The sequence below is a fragment of the Corvus moneduloides genome, chromosome 8 (assembly GCF_009650955.1).
Source record: "Corvus moneduloides isolate bCorMon1 chromosome 8, bCorMon1.pri, whole genome shotgun sequence".
NCBI lineage: Eukaryota > Metazoa > Chordata > Aves > Passeriformes > Corvidae > Corvus > Corvus moneduloides.
The window spans coordinates 15,203,086-15,220,862 of record NC_045483.1 but is presented as its reverse complement, the minus strand read 5'-3'; the positions used below and the strand labels follow the sequence as shown (position 1 = coordinate 15,220,862).

Genomic DNA, 17,777 nt, shown 5'->3' with positions numbered 1-17,777 from the left:
TTCTTTGTGCTAACATATATTTTTGTATTGATGCTTAAAAAGAAACCTATAAACTCTTTCATTACCCAAAGAGGTGTTACAACAGCAAGGCAGCATTTCTGGACAGTTTGTGGGATCATGAATTTTTAGGCAATACGTCATTTAGGAATTCTTAGTGCATCTCCCTAATGAAAATACATCCATAGTTTGAGTAAAGTGAACAGAATTCTTAGGTGCCTACAAGACTCTTAAGGTTCTTTATCAGCAATATGAACTGCTGCAATATTTATCTGACTTTGGGTCTGTGCTCCTTTTTGTACTTAGTCCTCTGTTCCTTGTATGAAAAGAGATCACTGGAGCTCAACTTGTAGCTCTGTTACAAAACTCCAGCGTTGTATTTTACCACCTCTTACCCTTTCTTACTTTCTCCAGTTGGCAGACATTTTCCATGGCTACAGATGTTCTTCATGTCCATCTCTGTATACCCATGGAACTGACTGATCTCTCCTACCTGATTCTGATAAAGCCCAGTAATGTCAGTGCAAATGTTATTTAGTCTGGGAACTAAGTTATTTAGTCTGTTACTTAGTCTGGGAATGGAGCATAGACTAAAAGTGTAGCAGAAAAGTTTCATGCCCTATAAAGGGTCATCCTGTGCTGGGATAACTGTCCTCTCCCACACAGTCTTTAGTTTCATGTAATAGTTAATTTGGGATTCTTCTGAATCAATTTTCACTTCTGGGGCACAGCTCTAAAACTATTCCATTGCACCTGATTGATCTCAGCCTAACATAAACCTGAAGTAATTGCTTTAATAAAATTGCAATAAAACTAAGACTTACAATTGGTTTTATGCGGAAAACTTTTCCAAAATTTTAAGCATTATTCACACTCAGAAATGTGCTCTCATTGTCTCCTGAGCTCTGCCTAGGCATATCTCACATGTGTGGAAAGAAGTAGCTGAACTGTATTTGCTTTCATTTAATATTAAAGAGGATACTTTTCTGTTCAACCATTGGACATGTGCCAAGCACTTTAAAATGTCCATTATTTTATGAATTATACTATAAATCAGAATTAAGGTATTATGAAGAGGACTTTTGATGATAGTATTACTTCTAATATTCAACGCTTAGAATTAATAGAATTAGTCATTGCTTAATTGGATTTGAATACATAGATACTAGATTCTATTAGTAATGTGTCCTATATGCACTGGATAGTTCATTTGCCTGTTTTTAAGAAATATATAGCCCATACTGAGTGCAGATTTGCATTTATTATGCTATGCAGCTAACTCTAGTTTTACTGAAGGAAAATCACCAGCCTAATTGCAGATATTCCAAAACTTTAAGAATTATATTGTTGTTTAGAATTATTTATTACATAAGCCAGTCTTTATAGGGATACCTTACACTGGTCTGATTGTCATCACAGTATGATTGTCCTTCAAAAAATTTCTGAAACAGTTCACCTTATATGACCTTTGGTTGTGAATACAGTTAGGCTGCAATAGTTTTTCTGTATTGTCAGCATTAGAGATGTTCTTAAATATAGAGGTATAATTGAGCTGTTACAAGTTTGTGTGGCAGTAAGCCCTAACATGTTTGAACTGTACTCTTCACAGTGATTGATCTTTGTGTTGGGATCAGTTCATATCTAATAGGAATTAACAGGAAAAGTGGTACCCTTTTTTGAATCCCAATATATTTTTAAAAATCAAGACTTAAAAATCAATTCAAAAATTGGTGTTTTGTTATACTTACCCTGACCACCTCCCCTTGTTGCAGTTTTCAGTCACCAACAGAAGTATTTCTGCACAAATACCTTGAAACAACAAAATCCTGAGTTTGTACTTGATTCCTTTTCTTTTCTTTTTTTTCCAAGGAGCAAGTGGGAAGAAATAGCTTTACTCCAAAAAACACTTGTACGTTATGCTGAAACATTGAGGAACCTCTTTGTTTTTCAGTTCAGTGTATAATCCAGCTATAAGTTATCATAAGGGTTGTGAGAGGCTGCTGTGGAATGGCATGAAGTTAGAATTGGAAGGGGAATTGGATGGAGAATTAGAAGCCCCGGGGTTTTTATTCTTGGTTGGACTATAAACCTGCTGTATGACCTTGAGCAGATCAGATTAACCTGACTTTCCAAAGCATTTGCACTCCTGAACTGGCTCTATAGGTTGATCAGTTGCAATTTCCTGTAAGGTGAGAATGGTGCCTTAATAAGGTGGAGGCAATTCATTAACACAGAGTGCTGCAGAATTCTCCAGTTAAAAGCATCACAGGCAGTGGGAAGTATTATTAGGAACTAATAATGTTATAAATTATTAATAATAATATATTTAGGTTTACGCTATGATTTTGTACTTTACCCCAAAGCAAGATAAATCATAAGCTGCTTAGAAGATTTTTAGAGTAGAGTGCAGCAGTTAAGGGTCTTTAGTACATTTCTGTAATATTAAAATGATTTTTCAGCCAGCATAGAAGCTTCTCCAGTCTAGTCCAAGGTTTTAAGAAAGTAAAACAAACAACAGCCCAAGGTATTATTTACTTAATTAGTCCTTTCTGCAGCATGAATTTATTTCTGAAGTTCATTTCTGCTTAATAAGTATCCTATCTGTTGATGTTCCTTGTGTTACTGAACAGCACCAACACTACCAAATAATGGTGAAAAACAGTAATAAGGCACTGTAATTCTGATCATGTGTCATGGGGTTAATTTCATAAGAATAATTTCAGATTCTTCATTGGTGCAGTGCACCAATGTAAAATATATTGTTTTCATTATAAAAAGCAGTTAATATCTTCTAAAAATGTACATTTAATTGCATAAAGGCATAAAAGCAACAACACAAAATTATTCAAATAACATTCCAATTATATATGATAAATCTTCTTTAAAACCTTTACATTTATCTAGCAATTATAACCTAACCACAGGATGTAACATCTTAGAGCTTGGCTGGAATCAATCAAATATCTTAGGCCAAAGCAGGAATGTTGTTCTGACAGAACTGCTCCCAAAGGCATATTTGATCTATTTAGGCACCAGTTTTACAGCACACTCTGAATTTGATTTTATCTGTAGTTTTTCCTGGGTAAGGCTTTTTTCTAGCAATGATTCTAAGAAATTTGTAAAACAACTAATTAATTTGAAAGCTGGTTAAACTAGTTAATAACTATGTTTAATTCTTTTTCAAACAATACTTCAGTCCATAGAAAATGTAGAATCCCTTCTGCTACTTGGTGTCTGAGTGTGTCTGAGATGGTAAAATTAAGCAGACTCTCACTCACATCAGAAGTGAACCTGAGAATATTTTGGAAGACCAATCTTTCCTCAGTGATAAGTATGACTTTCTCATTCAGCTTACAGTCTTCTTTGGGTTTCAGTATTTGCACCTGATTCTTAGGTGCATGAAACTAGAAAACTCAGTTAGTTAGGGATGAAATAATGTTGGTGTGTTTGAATTTTTTAAACAAAATTAAAAAGTGAATTTGAGAATTTTTTTACCTGTCACCAGATCTAGGAAGAGCACATCTCTGTCTATACTACTGCAGAGTCCCAGTATCAATTACTTCTGTTTCTTTTTTACTCTGGTTTTAGTTTATTTCAGAGAAATTCCTACTTTTTCCCTCTTCCTTTCTATTTTTTCAATTTAAGCTACTAACCTAGTTAGTCTCAAGAACACTTACTATCAAAAAATCTAAAAATAGTTTTCTTTCTGGTTAAATAAAGTTGCCTGAAATGTCAAAAATCATTTAATGAAACTGTTTCAAAATGGGATAGTTACAGAATTTAAATCAAATAATGAACTGTATGTCTCCATGTTGGTATTTATAAGTAATCCCTTGCTTGGCAGATATTCATGCTGGTCTTGCCTCAGTTCAAAGTACTTGTAACCTAATGCATAGATGTGTAAGTGTATTTATAATGTATAATGTGCTGTATTAGCACAAAAGAAGTAAGTTGAGAAAAATTGTAAGATTTTTACAAAAACAATTCCTCAGCCTTCCTGAAAGAATTTTAATTTAACAATGAAGATGAATAGAATGTAAACAAACACTGGGATTTCAGAACAGGTTAAAGGGAAGATTAACTGCTCCCTTGGCCCCCTCTCCCAAATCCCAGCCTGCTGGCATCACAGGTCTGGAAAGCTGCCATAGTGTCATACGTTGCTACTTCCGAAACAATCTTAGGCATAGCTGTGCCTTTCCTCAAACTGAACTGTTCAGGAACCTTGTGAATCATGAAAAATTTGGCTTGAAATTATTAAAGCAGAGTCCCTTCTTTGAAAGCTGGCATTCCAGGAATCATCTGGGCTGTGACGCTTCAGATTTCATGCTCTGTCCCCTACAGAGCTTTCCAAAACCAGCATTAGCTGCCATTATAGCAGAATGCATTTTAATTCCTCAGCAGCACCAAACTTGCCATCCAAAGGAATAGTAACTATAAATGGTTTTGGTATAAACATACCTGTTCTGTCCTCCTGTTAATATTTGCTATCTATCTGTGAGTTTAGTGCTCATTGAAGCTGACAAGAGTCATTCCCCAGATATCCAAGAAGTTGGAGAAGTGTTGGGTTAACAGGTGTTGGTGTAAGAGTTAAACAGAGAATGACAGCAGCAGTGCTGGCAGAAGCAGCGGAAGGTCTCCCTGACACAGCGTTCACCTGATATAGAAATGAAGGAACGAGTTCCTACTTCTATGTCAATATAAGACACACACACTCTACACACACTCTTCATGCTCCTTTACCATGGCCTTGGAGAGAACAATGGAAAATGTCAGGAAGACAGATTTATTGTAGGACTGTGATCACATCTGTAAACTGTAACCAAAAAAGCTCTTAGAAGTATGGATATATACATATACTGATGCTTCTGCATAAACCTTAGATTCACCTGCACCTCTGCTGGTGGTGAGTCTCATTCCTTCATGTATCATAGAGAAGGTTTCAATAAGATTTAGAAAACAGATCTAATGAGTCTGCTGCATTGCCCAGACTGTTACCAAAAATTTAAAATCTTTAAGCCTGTAAAGTAAGACTCAAAGTAAACAATTTTCAAATAGAAATATTGAATGCTCCTCAGGGCCATGACAAATGGGAATTGGCTGTGTTTTCTAAGAGATGAATTACTGTGACCAATATATTCAGAAAAAGAAAGGAACAGTGAACACTGAAGAAAGAGCTAAGTAACATTTCTGAGACTACTTTAAAATACTAGCCATACTTAAATCTATTCCAAAAATGGTTATTGTTTTTTAAATGACTGCTGCTTCACTGTATGAAATAGCTTGTTTCTGCATGCTACATTGAAAACAAAATAAGTTAAGAATGTAGATCTGTCCCACAAATCTTAAAATTCTATAATTGCTCAGAAATCGAGTGAAACTCAAGAATCCTCTCAATGGGAATTTGTCCTGTAGGATTTTCAGACAGCAATAGGAAACCCAAGCACAGTGGTTCTAGAGCAGATGTTGCCTTGATCTGAATTTATCACTGCTGTCGTGATGGCAGATCTGTAAGCAATCTGTTTCAAATATTATATACAAGAGTTATCCAAGAGATTTCAAATGTTAGTAACACAATTACACTTACAGAGACGTTTTCTTTCGCTTACATGTGCACATGCACATACCTGTGAGCCTAAAGTTTTCACAAATTTTGAAGATATTTATTGTTTGCCACGTCTTAAAATAACCATATGCGATGTGGATTAAATAAAAGAAGCTATTTGGCTTCAAGCAGACTTGCTTTCCTGCAGAAATCTCTGAGTGACCAGAAGACATCTGGGTATCTCTTATACAGAGCTTTGGAGGAACTTCAGAATACTATCTGAAGATCTGATTTTGCCAAGATTTTTTCCAACACTTATATGACTATGTATCACAACACTTGGATAGTTGTAGAGAATCCATCCACCCTGAATCATTTATTTTTTTCCCCCACTATCCAACTTAGCCACTTTACTCTTGCTTTGACACAGTTAGTTTTCTGCTCTAAAAGTCTCAGATTCCAAAACTTTGCCTATATCTGTGTTTTGTTTTCTGTGTCAAACCAAACAGAATTTTTTGGTATGATTCATAGCTCACTAGAACCCAAATGGTGGCACCATCATCCATGTCTGTTATTTATATAAGAATATACTATTCTGGCAGGGAATTTGAGGAAAGGTGTTGACATTCAAATATTCTTTCGAGTTATTGTCATCATACTGGGTACGGTATTTATAACAAGAGAAGTATGTGGTATGTATGGAAGATAATTAGAAAAACCAAAGCAAGCAACAAATGGTCAGGAATTTAAAATCAGGTAAACAATTCTAGTTTGCTTAGAGGAAATAAAATCTGTTGAAAGAAATCTGTATCCATCACTGGTCACTCAGGGTAAGGAGAAAAAACCCCAACACATGGGACTCTTTTGTCCTTCTGAAATAAAGTCAGGAAAAAAGAAATAACTTCCCTATACATTTTCTACTGGGATCACAGATATGCGAACTGAATTGTGAGTTGAATTTTCAACTGATGATGAGTTTAGAAAAACTGACTTGTCTTATTTTATTTCGTAGATGCTTCAGAAGCTTGCTGTGTGCTTACCACGGGTTCTGCCAACCACCTCAAGAGGGGACTCACCTATTCTTTCTTTAGTCGAGCAAAACATTATCTTGAAATAATTATTCCTCTCCACATGGCCTTCGTACTCGTGTCAGCTTATCTTCTGCTGACTCATGCTCAGGGTGCTCCTGTTGAGAATGGGGCACTGTTGGATACACTGAAGTCACAAGTGGGATTATTCAGCAATAAAAGTGAGCACTATTCAGCACAGGTGAGACCTCCTGGCACGAGCCGGCAAATACCTCAGACAATCATCATAGGAGTTCGTAAAGGAGGAACGAGGGCTTTGCTGGAAATGTTGGATATTCATCCTAATATTGTGGTAGCAGCTACAGAAGTCCACTTCTTTGACTGGGATGAAAATTACGTGAAAGGAATAGACTGGTATAGAAATCTGATGCCATTTTCTTATGGAAATCAAATTACAATTGAGAAAACACCAGGCTATTTTACATCACCACAGGCTCCAGGAAGAATTCATGACATGAATAGTTCCATTAAACTGCTGCTCATTCTAAGAGATCCCACTGAGAGAGTTATATCTGACTATACCCAAGTATATTACAACAGAGTAGAAAGCCACAAGCCTGTTCAGCTCTTTGAAGATATTGTTATTAAGAATGGAGTGCTTAATACCAAATACAAAGCTATTCAGAGAAGTCTATATGATGTTCATATGGAAAAGTGGCTTAAGCATTTCAGTTTGGATCAGATTCACATAGTGGATGGCAATACTTTAATCAAGGACCCTCTTCCTGAATTACAAAAAGTTGAAAGATTTCTAAATCTTCCTTCCCGAATTATGTCTTCTAATTTTTATTTTAACCAGACCAAGGGATTCTACTGCATCAGAAGTGATGGGAGGGAGAGATGTTTACATGAATCCAAAGGGCGTCCCCACCCTCTTGTTAACAGCACTGTTTTGGAGCAACTATATTCTTACTTCAGAGAGCACAATGCAAAATTTTACAGGATGGTTAATCATTCCTTTGACTGGCATTAACGTATTTGGAGTCAATGTTTCTTAAAAAGGGCCTGAGGCAAACTTTCAGACTCATCTTTCTAAACTGTAATGACTTGTATTGTGAGAATTGACATCCTGGTTACATGCTTCATTGGAACAACACATCTGTTGACTCATTGAAATGGTACTCTCTATGTTGGGAATAATAAGTTTTATGTATTTGTATGATTACTGGGAGTCATATTCTGATCTTCTTTCTCTCATCATGCAAGTACATTAACTTCAGCAGACTTAGCAAAGACATATCTCTACAAGATTTATGCTGCTTTGGAAAAATGCATTTAACTGTAAAAAATGTAAATATTGGAAATGGTATTATTCTAATGTTCTGTATTTTTTGTTGTTAGTATTTTTTATATCCCACGATAGTGGTGTTGATTTATAGATTTTTGCATAAAATAAGTTTAAATTGTATGTTAAAATAGGGGCATACATAGTAGCTCCAATAAATAAATCATCCTCTTTAATATGTTGAAGTAATTAATTAAAAATAGAAGGAATCTATTTCACCTGTAATTTTGAATAGGTGAACTAGAAGTTACCTGCCTGTATGACATTAATATTAAACCACACTTACTATCATGGGTTTGCAAAAAAAATCTCCAAAGTAAGAATATGAACTTTTTGAAGAATGTTAAAATTAGAGTTCTGAATGTAAAGAAATTAAAATATCCCAGGAACACCGATATTCTATACACTAAAAAAAATCAATACAAAAAATTACTAATATGAGCAATTGTACAAATATTTGATTATATAAATTATGTCACTTTGCTCTTGAATGGAAAAGCTCTTAGTACTACCACATGAATTATGTTTGTACTCTGTGACTAGTTATTCTGTTCTCCTGGCTTTGGTTTATATATCTCCATTGGCACAATGATTCTTGTTTAAAAAAAAATTATTTGCTTGCCCCCTGAAGCATGATGTAGTTTTATTTTGCCATTTCCAATGCAGACCATGGGATAGTCTCAACATTAAAATAACCTCATTTCATTACTCAGACACAATGTTCAGTACACTCAGTATGACATACTCAGGTTGTCTGTAAGAACCACAACCATTTATAGCCTTGCATCAGGATTTTATTTTCAATTTTTTTTAACAGTATTGTGCTGATCTTTTCTGCTTTTTCATGTAAACATTTTATTATATATCAATACCAAAGAAGAAAATCTGAGCATCAAACCCCACTGAACCCTGACAAGGGTCAGGCATCTGTGTCCTTCTGTCTAAGTCACTGCTCATCCTAAAGGAGTGTATGTTCCTACCATGGGATTCTTCCACTTCCAGGCTAAAAGGTATGTATTGCTGGGCTGACTTTTAGGCTTTTAATACTTTGTGAGTGGGCTACTTAGGCAGATAGCAGTATTCCTCTGAAGCTGGATAGAATTGGACTCAGATTATGTGGAAATAGCCTTCATCAAATATTCTCTCAATAAATGTAAAATGTTAAAAATAATATAATAATTCTTATTCTTTATCTGTTCCATGACTTGCTTATGTATGTATGAAAGAAAATATACTGTATATATGAGAGAAAATTATTTTCATTAGCATATATTAATCTCTGAAATTACCTTTCTGAAGTAGGTTTGTTTACTACAACTCTGATTGCTATAAATGGCTCAAATTTTCTTTTACTTCTGCCACTTTTTCTGAGATTGTGGCTTCTTAATTATTAATATTGATCCAATATAGGCACTACAAAGTACAATGTCAATAAGAATCTGTGGAAATACAAATGTATTTGTTTCAAATTAATCAAAGAACAGGATATTTATGCTGGTCTTCTACCATCTCTACAAGGACATTGGATAGGCAAACTTTAATAATTACAGTTGTACAGTCTAACTGTATCTTCTTTGTCTTTTGTCAAGTAAAAACCTCAACCAGAATATTTCTGAACTCTGAATTAATAGTGTGATTCTATATCAGAATAACTTTTTCTATTTTGTGGGCACAGCACTTTTGTCTGATAACAGAACACCCAAATCCAGATTCCCAGTATTGTCTAGCATGGCTGGTTCTTTCTGACCAATCCAATCTCAGTGATAAACAAAACTCCTTCCAGTCCACTCATTTCAGAAATACATTATTGAAGGGAGAAACATAAGTGCATCTTGTATCAGACAGAAATATATAACTTTCTGTTTCTTATACATTCCAAAACTCTCTTTGTCTTTTTCCTCTTTTCTCATTTTTTTTCCTTACAAGAAGCAAATTTGAAAACAATGTATACTTTAATAAAAGTTTCAGGTAGATGCTGGTAATTGAAGAATTCAGATGTCTATATGCCACATTAAATTTCACAGCCTTCCAAGAAAAAGGAAGGGAGAAAATTCTAATGTCTTTCTATATTTATGCTTGCAGGCATCAAGTCTTTCTCTTCTCTTCTCTTCTCTTCTCTTCTCTTCTCTTCTCTTCTCTTCTCTTCTCTTCTCTTCTCTTCTCTTCTCTTCTCTTTTCTCTTTGTTCTCTGAAGTTTACAGCTAATCTTTAAATGAGCTGAATGCAGGAGCACCAGCTAGCAGAAGCTATATGCATCTTTGAAAATGCAAGTCCCTTTCTGGAATTTACATTTCAAGGAGAGCTGAGCTGTATGGATTAGTGATGCTTATATCTATTTGATTTGTTATCACTCCTCATTCCTGTTCAGCATTTTGGGGAAGAACAGAATTGATGGAATGAATTTAATGATTATTTTAGAGTTTACTAATATAATGAGAAATATATTAACCATAATATAATCTGGGTGAAGGGGTGGTTGGTTTGAATTGGTTTTATGTAAATCAGATTCTCATCAGAAATTTTATTTTGATAAATGATCAAAAATCATACAATTTAACCTCTGTATAACAGAGGTTAGACTGTAATTTTACATTGCAGGCTTCCAATCAGTTTCTCGTTTTTTGGTCTGAAAAATACTCTTTCATGCCATCCTGACCTTTTCCATTCTTAAAGTCTTTAAGAAAACCCTCCTTCCCTCATGCTCAGGAAAGGAATCAGATAACCTTAACAGAAAATCCACTGAGCCATACTTGGGTAATACTGAAATAAAAAGTACTCACTTTTTGACACTTGGAATTCAAAAGTAGTCAGTTTTTTGGGAAGACCTGTCGGCTTGCAGTCAGTATAAAGATGTTACTAACAAGACAGTTCTCAGTTTAAGCAATTACATACATGTCATGAATTTACACAACTGATAGTAAACCAGAAATTACTTTTCTCTAAATTGTTTATCAGAGAATTTTCATCTCATTCTCTGATACTCAAGAGTTGCTTGCAGAAGTAAATTTCATGTGGGAAGGTCACTTGAAGAAATCATGCAGTTGTTTCAAAGGTTTTTGGGAGCATCTGAAACAGATGATACAATTATGTGTGCAAGACTACTGCAGAATTTATGATGATTTGACCAGCTCTTTGATGTTCCACAAATACTAAACTTTAAATACTGTTCCTTTCCTTTTCTAGTAAAAATGCCACAGTTATAGTTGCTTTGATTTAATGTTGCAGAGAATTAACCATATCAAGCAGCTGTAACTGGATCAGTTCAGCCATGATAAGCAGCACACACTTAATATCCAGATGAGTCTAATATCACCTCTTCTTTTTTTTTTTTTTTAATTTGTACTATATATACTACTATAGTACATAAAGGAAAGTATTGGGAAACTTAAAAGCTAGGATTTTACCCCCAAAACTCCTAGTACTAAACTAATGGGAAAGAAGCAAAGAAGTTCCTGCATTGCACTCTAAACCATTATTTTACCAGGAAAAGGGTTGGATTTTTTCATTGTATCCCCTGTATGCAAATGCTCAAAGGCCTCGGACTTTGGCCTCTGGTCTTTCACAATTTAGCCTTGAAAGCTAAATTTAGAGGTCCTCTTAAAGGATACCTATTAAAGCAGAGACATTTTCTTGTTGTAGAGGACTTTACAGAGGGCACACACATCTTTACATGCTGCTCCACATCAGCTCCTTCACTGTCCTCTTGATACAAAGTTAATAATCCTATGAAGATTATCTATTGAAAGCTGATCAGATTGACTACTGTAGGGAAGCATATCTGCATAAGGAGTTTTCTGTCTCCAGCACATCGAAAAAAAATTTAAAAAATAGTTTTTTCTATCAAATTTGACTGCTTATTGCCTCTGTCAATTCAGATGTTTTCATGAATTGGACAAAAATTTTAATATTTTTATAATCCCTATAATTTCTTGTTTAATCTATGTGGTCAAAACCAAAAACATGATTTATCAGTTTACTTACATAGTTTAACTGAAAAAAAAAAAAGAGACTTACCCCTCAATACTTTGATTCATAGTAAGAATTGCACAACATTTCCTTGCAGAGAAAGACGTATTTAAATTATTAAAGTAATATACCATTGTAGATTATTATTTTCTAGTGTATTTGATCTTCATTTCCTTCATAAGCTTGAATTTTCTCATAGCTATGAACAGACACATTAGAAATAAAATCAGTAATTAGCAATAGTTAATGAGCAGTATTTAGTTATTGGCCAAATAGTTTCCTTTTTGATTATTTCAAGTTTCATGGTGACTTACTAAATTGTTTTGCTATTTTCTAAAACTAATTTAAAAGTTACAACCAGCAGTGCTAGAAAGACTGTAGTATCATTCTGTAATTACAGAGGAATTGTATTGTCTTGCCTTTAAGGTTAATTAACAGTGACAAGAGCTTACCACAATTCCTGAAAACATTTTGGAAGCCAAGACACTAACAGAACTGTATAAATTAGTCCTTGAAGGTGAATCTGCTACTTAGGGAAAATACAGCAGGTTAAAACAGACTAATGAAAATAATAGTTTTCTGTGAAAATAGATGTGATGCAAAATGCACACTCTCCTGTATTAGCCCATGTAACAAGTACTGCAAGGTCTATTTCTGATGCAATATAGTTTTACACTTTTACATTGTATATTCTTTCAGTGCTGTTACAAAAACCTCTTAGGAAATGTTTAAAAAAAATAACCTTCATGTAAACTCTTAACCAGGGGTACAGTTTTTCTCTCAAAGGCCATTTCCCTAGTTTTATACTGTTTCCTCTGAGATAAAAAAGTGTTTTGAGTCACGCTGCAATGAAAGTAGCGTTGTGAATAATGTGAATAATGAAAGTTATTATGCCAGAATTAAGAATATTACCTCAATTTATTACAGTTCTCAGTGAAAAACATTTCTATACAGGGACATATAATAGTTTAACAATCTCGGTATTTTCTCTCTCTTCTTTAGATAACACAACCATGTTCCAATTTTTCTTGTTCTGACAAATGTTACACAAACACATTGTCACTTTAAACCACTGCCTTAAAGATTTAAATCAATGGCAGTAATTAAAGGGAAGCACAGGTAATTAAGGATCCATTCCCTCTGCTACTTGGACTGGACAAGGTTTTCTTTTTGATCCATCATAAACTTTCTGTTAGGGACGTACCAGCCAAACTTGCAATAGGAAGAAATAAGGGCAACTAGAACACAATAAAACCTGAGCTGAAGGCCCTTTTCTGCTAAATATTTGTTAACCCAATATGGCACAGTTACAATCAAAATTATGATTGGCCTGCCAAGACAATGCACAGGAGTAAGTAAAATGCTACTTCAGGGATTTAGCTAGGTATTCCATATCTGAATGAATTTTATGATCATTAGGCTATTAGAAATATACATGAATATACATTTTCAAAATACTCTATTTCACCTTATTAGAGAGTACTACAGTGCTGTAGGACAGGTTGAGTATATTATGCCTATCCTTGGGGAAATTCTGCAGTGATACCCTAGTAAATTGGATGGGAAGTAACAACTGTCCTCACTAAACGTTGGGCATTTTAAAATGCCTTATGGAAAATCAGCAGCACTAGATGCAGCAGGGTTGTTGTTGATTTGACAAGGACTGTCAGTCTAGAAAAATGCTGTGCAGCTGTCATGAAAAGATTGAAGATACCTTTGCTATACTCTGCCATGATATAAATCTACGATTCAAGACAAGTGATGCAGATTGAACACTGCAAACTGTGGGGTAGCAGTGCTGCCTCAAGTGAAGGAAGATTAAGGGCTCATAAAGAACATATGCTGTAGTTACACGGGTCCATCATACACAGCTTACAAAATACACTGAGTCTAAAACAAAGGCAGAATCTACAGCTGTGCACTAAAGTGTTGCTGTTGAAGGCATACCAAACCAGAGGTAACAGTTATATATGAGCTATCTGTAACTTATTATTTGTCGTATTTATTATGTGTTTGCCAGACTACCAGTGTTTACGTGACTGAAGTTCTCTGTCAGGTGTACATAGGACAACTGAATAAAACAGATGCACAGATTGGGGAAAAACCAGCCAGTGGATCATATACTTAGGGCCTATTTATGCACAGAAAGCACACCAGAACAGGGTTCGAGTAAACTGCCTTTCATACTTTTAAAAAATAAACTTTCTCTGTGTTTTAGTTTCCTTTATGTGAGAAATGAGACAACTCTTAAAAAGATTAATTTATTGAAAACAGAAAAATTGAAAAATTACAGAAATCAGAAAAATATAAAAATTTGGGATCCTATGGCTCGGTAGATGGTATGCCCCAGGAGCGCAGGGATACGAGATCTTCTGGCTGAGGCAGCACTAGCCCTCAGGTAAAGAAAAAGAACTTGCAGTGCTGGGCTGACTTAAAAAATTACTAAAAGCCCCTTAAAAGGGGTAAGGCTTTGAATGCCCAGAACCGATGTCTCCCACAGCTAGTCTGCAGAGAGCAAGAGGGGAAGAGAGAAGAGAGCCCGCCTCTCGGCTTCATCCTCTTTATAGTTTTTGCTCCGCCCCCAGTCCGCCCACAGCCCGCCCACAGCCCGCCCCTTCGGTCCAAAGCGATTGGTGCTTTCCCTTTGATGGATCATCTCCGTCCACCAATGGCTCATCGTTGTCAAGGGGGGTGGTATCAGTTAGAGATAAGGGGAATACAATACCTTCATTAAAATTCAGGTGTTCAGGTTGCCATGGAACTTGCCTGCAGAGTAATGGCTCTGTAGCTAAAAATAGCTGCTGGCTATTAAGACTGGGTGGGGGTGTTGGCCTTGGAATCCAAATGCAAGTGAAACACCTACAAAAAGTATTAAAATACATCCAACACACCTGAAAACACTTGTAAAAGTATACAATAAACACAGGAAAGGTAACTCTTATGGTGTACCAGTGGTTTGAAGCTTGAAAAGGGGCAAGTTTGTGATTTTTAACTGGGAAAATTTTAACTGGGAAGGGTGCAACTCTATTAATAAACTTTAAACAAATGGAAACACTGATAATGGAACTGGATTTTTGTACCTGGGCTGATGGGTTAATTGTAACATTCAATTTAAAAATAATTAACTCAAAATTAATTACTTAAAGCACTTAATATGCAAAGACCAAGCACAAATAGGGATTTCATGTATGACACTTTAATTGTGTGTGTGTCTGTGTGTGAGAGTGTAAAACCCTCCTCTTCATTTTGTGGAATTTTAAAATTCAAATGCATCCAAGAATTTAAAAATACTTTGGTTTCAGTGTCCTAAATAAGGTATTACCATTCAAAAGTTACTACATCTTTAGCAGCATTAGAACACCGTTTACTTCCCATTTAGTTCCTTTATGCCTTGCACTGCTCACTCTCATCTCTCCCTTGAAAATATATTTTCGTAGGAAATACCTTTTTTGCCAGCTGATTTCAATGTTATATGGGTACAGTTCACAATATGCATCACTTGCATTAAAATTACAAATATTAGGCATGGAGATGGCCAAGTCTTACACTCCAGATGAGTGGGGAAAATGGCCTAAGAAATGTAACAGTGGTCACTTAAAATGGCCACCTGCAGAATCATACTGAGCTGCGAGCTCCAGATTAGAGAGAGCACGGCTCCTTCAGCAGTCAAATGTCTTGAAACAGTTTTTGAGTACTTGGGAAGAGTGGTTTTCCCCTTCCATCAAACAGAGGTTCAGGCTTCAATCTGAGAAAAATCTTTTTCTGGTTGGTAGGGTGCTTGTGTGCCTTTTTACCCCTCAAGTCACCCACAAGACAGATTTTCGCCAAATTGCTGTATGTATTTCGCTGGTAACAGCAAACTAAATTTGGAAGACCCATTTAATTTTTTTTACTAGATTCTAGATCCTCCATTATTTTTGTCCAAAGCACTGGTTTTCACAGATGGCAACTATGCTAGATAAATAAAGCTACTCAAGTATGAATAAAATATACTAATCTGGCTCTGTACCTACTGGATACAATGAGCCAGAAAATGCATAACCTTGTTATCTGTCGTCTTAGAGTCCTTTGTCCATGACTCCTTTTAATCAAATAAGAATTGGGTACAGTTGTATATGCTTGTATGACCCCCTATCCTGATTATCTGTGTATTGTGATCAAAGGGAACAAGATTATGTTACCTCACTTTAATAGTAAACCCCAGGATGTTTATTTCACGTAAATACAACTTTCCTGCCAGTCACCCACTATCTTTGATTTTCTCTAGCTATAAATTCTCCCTGTGTTTGATTTTGTTGTTGTTGGGTTTGGTTTTTTTTCATTTATTAATTAATTCTGGCTTTTCTCTTTTATGGAATAAATAATTTTGATCTTAAATTGAGCTTTCCTGATCTGAGAATGGTAAAAGCTGAAACATACACTGTGGTTTGCAAAAATAAATACATTTTATCTCTGCGCTGTGTTAGTACATCAGGGAATCAGATTACACACTTGCAAGCGATTAAGACAAAATAACAAATCCTAACACACACAGCAAGCATAATTAACGATACTTTGGGGGGATAGGTTAAAAAAGACCACCTTCAATTTAAAAAAAAAAGTATTTATTTAACAGAAGCATTTGGATTCATGTGTTTCACTAATGTAAAGTGACACTGATGACAGTCCGCTACAGCAACTGCAGTAAAACTACTTTAATTTTGTTAAGAAACCAGCCTGAAATTTATATACCTGGAGAATACTACTTCAGTCTTAGGCAGCTGATAAACTAAATTAAATAGCTGTACTTTTGGAAACATACATACTCTCATCACCTAACACACAAATTAAACATTTGGTAATAATACTAATATAGAAGCTGTTTCTCTCCTAGTTTGATTTTTTCTGCAGAAATTCTAGTCAGTGAGTTAGTCAATGACAAGCAATAAACTGCAAGGAGAAGAGGGGGGGAGAATTCCTTTATTTGCATCGCTGGCCTCATTCTGTCAACATATCACCCAGATTGCTGGAAACACACAGAGATGCATTCTGGCAATGTTAGGAAGGGACCTGCATTTCCTGCTGTCTATTTCAACTTATTAGTAATAGGATGATGCTTCTGGCACATCTAAAATAAATTAATATTGGATTAATTCACTTCAAAAAGGCGTCAAGAAAACAAGTTGCAGATTCATTCACCACAAACTTGAGACCAAAATGTTTAAAAAAAGAATACCATAGTAATTATATTTACATGTATAATTGCCTAAAGCTGAGCCAAATGACAGAATATATTCTAACACTTCCCAACATGCCTTCAGTGCTGATTAAACCACCAGTTCTTAAAATAAATGTAGTATTTTCAATGCTAACAATAACAGAATGAAATTATTTTAACAGTCTTGTTTTACTTTAGAAAATGTTTTATCTGAATTACTAAATGATTTTTTTTATTGCTTTTGATTCAAAGTTGTGTTCAGTTACTATTTCTTTGGTCTTCGCTGATGGTCATTTAGGTATCTTTGAATATCAAGGAAATATAGTTCAGCAGTGTTCTTTTAGTGGTAATAAGCTGGGCAAGGACAACTGCCAAACTTCACATAATTGCCTTAAGTGAAGTACTGCTTGGAACATTTTATAAGACTATACCTATGTTAAATATAGTATAATACAATGCCAAAAGTAAGAGCAACAGAAAAATCCGAATAAATGTTTTAGCATTTCCACTACCTTATTTATAGGAAGATCAAAATAAACAAAACAAATGGGAGCCTGATTCTGTGCCTTTGACCAGAAAAAAATCCTACCTGTTACAGACACAACACCTGAGCAGAAGTTGCAGATCTGGACCCCTGATTTGGATGCGCCTCTATTCTGATATTTTATTCACACTACCTGCATCTTCAGTAGGAGCTCAGGT

General features: G+C 35.2%; 1 protein-coding gene across 3 annotated transcripts in view; it reads left to right on the top strand.

Moving 5' to 3' along the window:
* The window catches only part of LOC116447540 (heparan sulfate glucosamine 3-O-sulfotransferase 1-like), a 48,785-nt gene extending 36,842 nt beyond the window's left edge, over nt 1-11,943 (top strand). For all 3 annotated transcript variants that reach the window (XM_032116818.1, XM_032116817.1, XM_032116820.1), the window contains one exon: nt 6,552-11,943. In XM_032116818.1, coding sequence (XP_031972709.1) covers nt 6,671-7,600 — 930 coding nt within the window. In that variant the 5' untranslated portion in view covers nt 6,552-6,670 and the 3' untranslated portion in view covers nt 7,601-11,943. The remainder of the gene's footprint in view (nt 1-6,551) is intronic.
* Nucleotides 11,944-17,777: the final 5,834 nt, after the last annotated feature.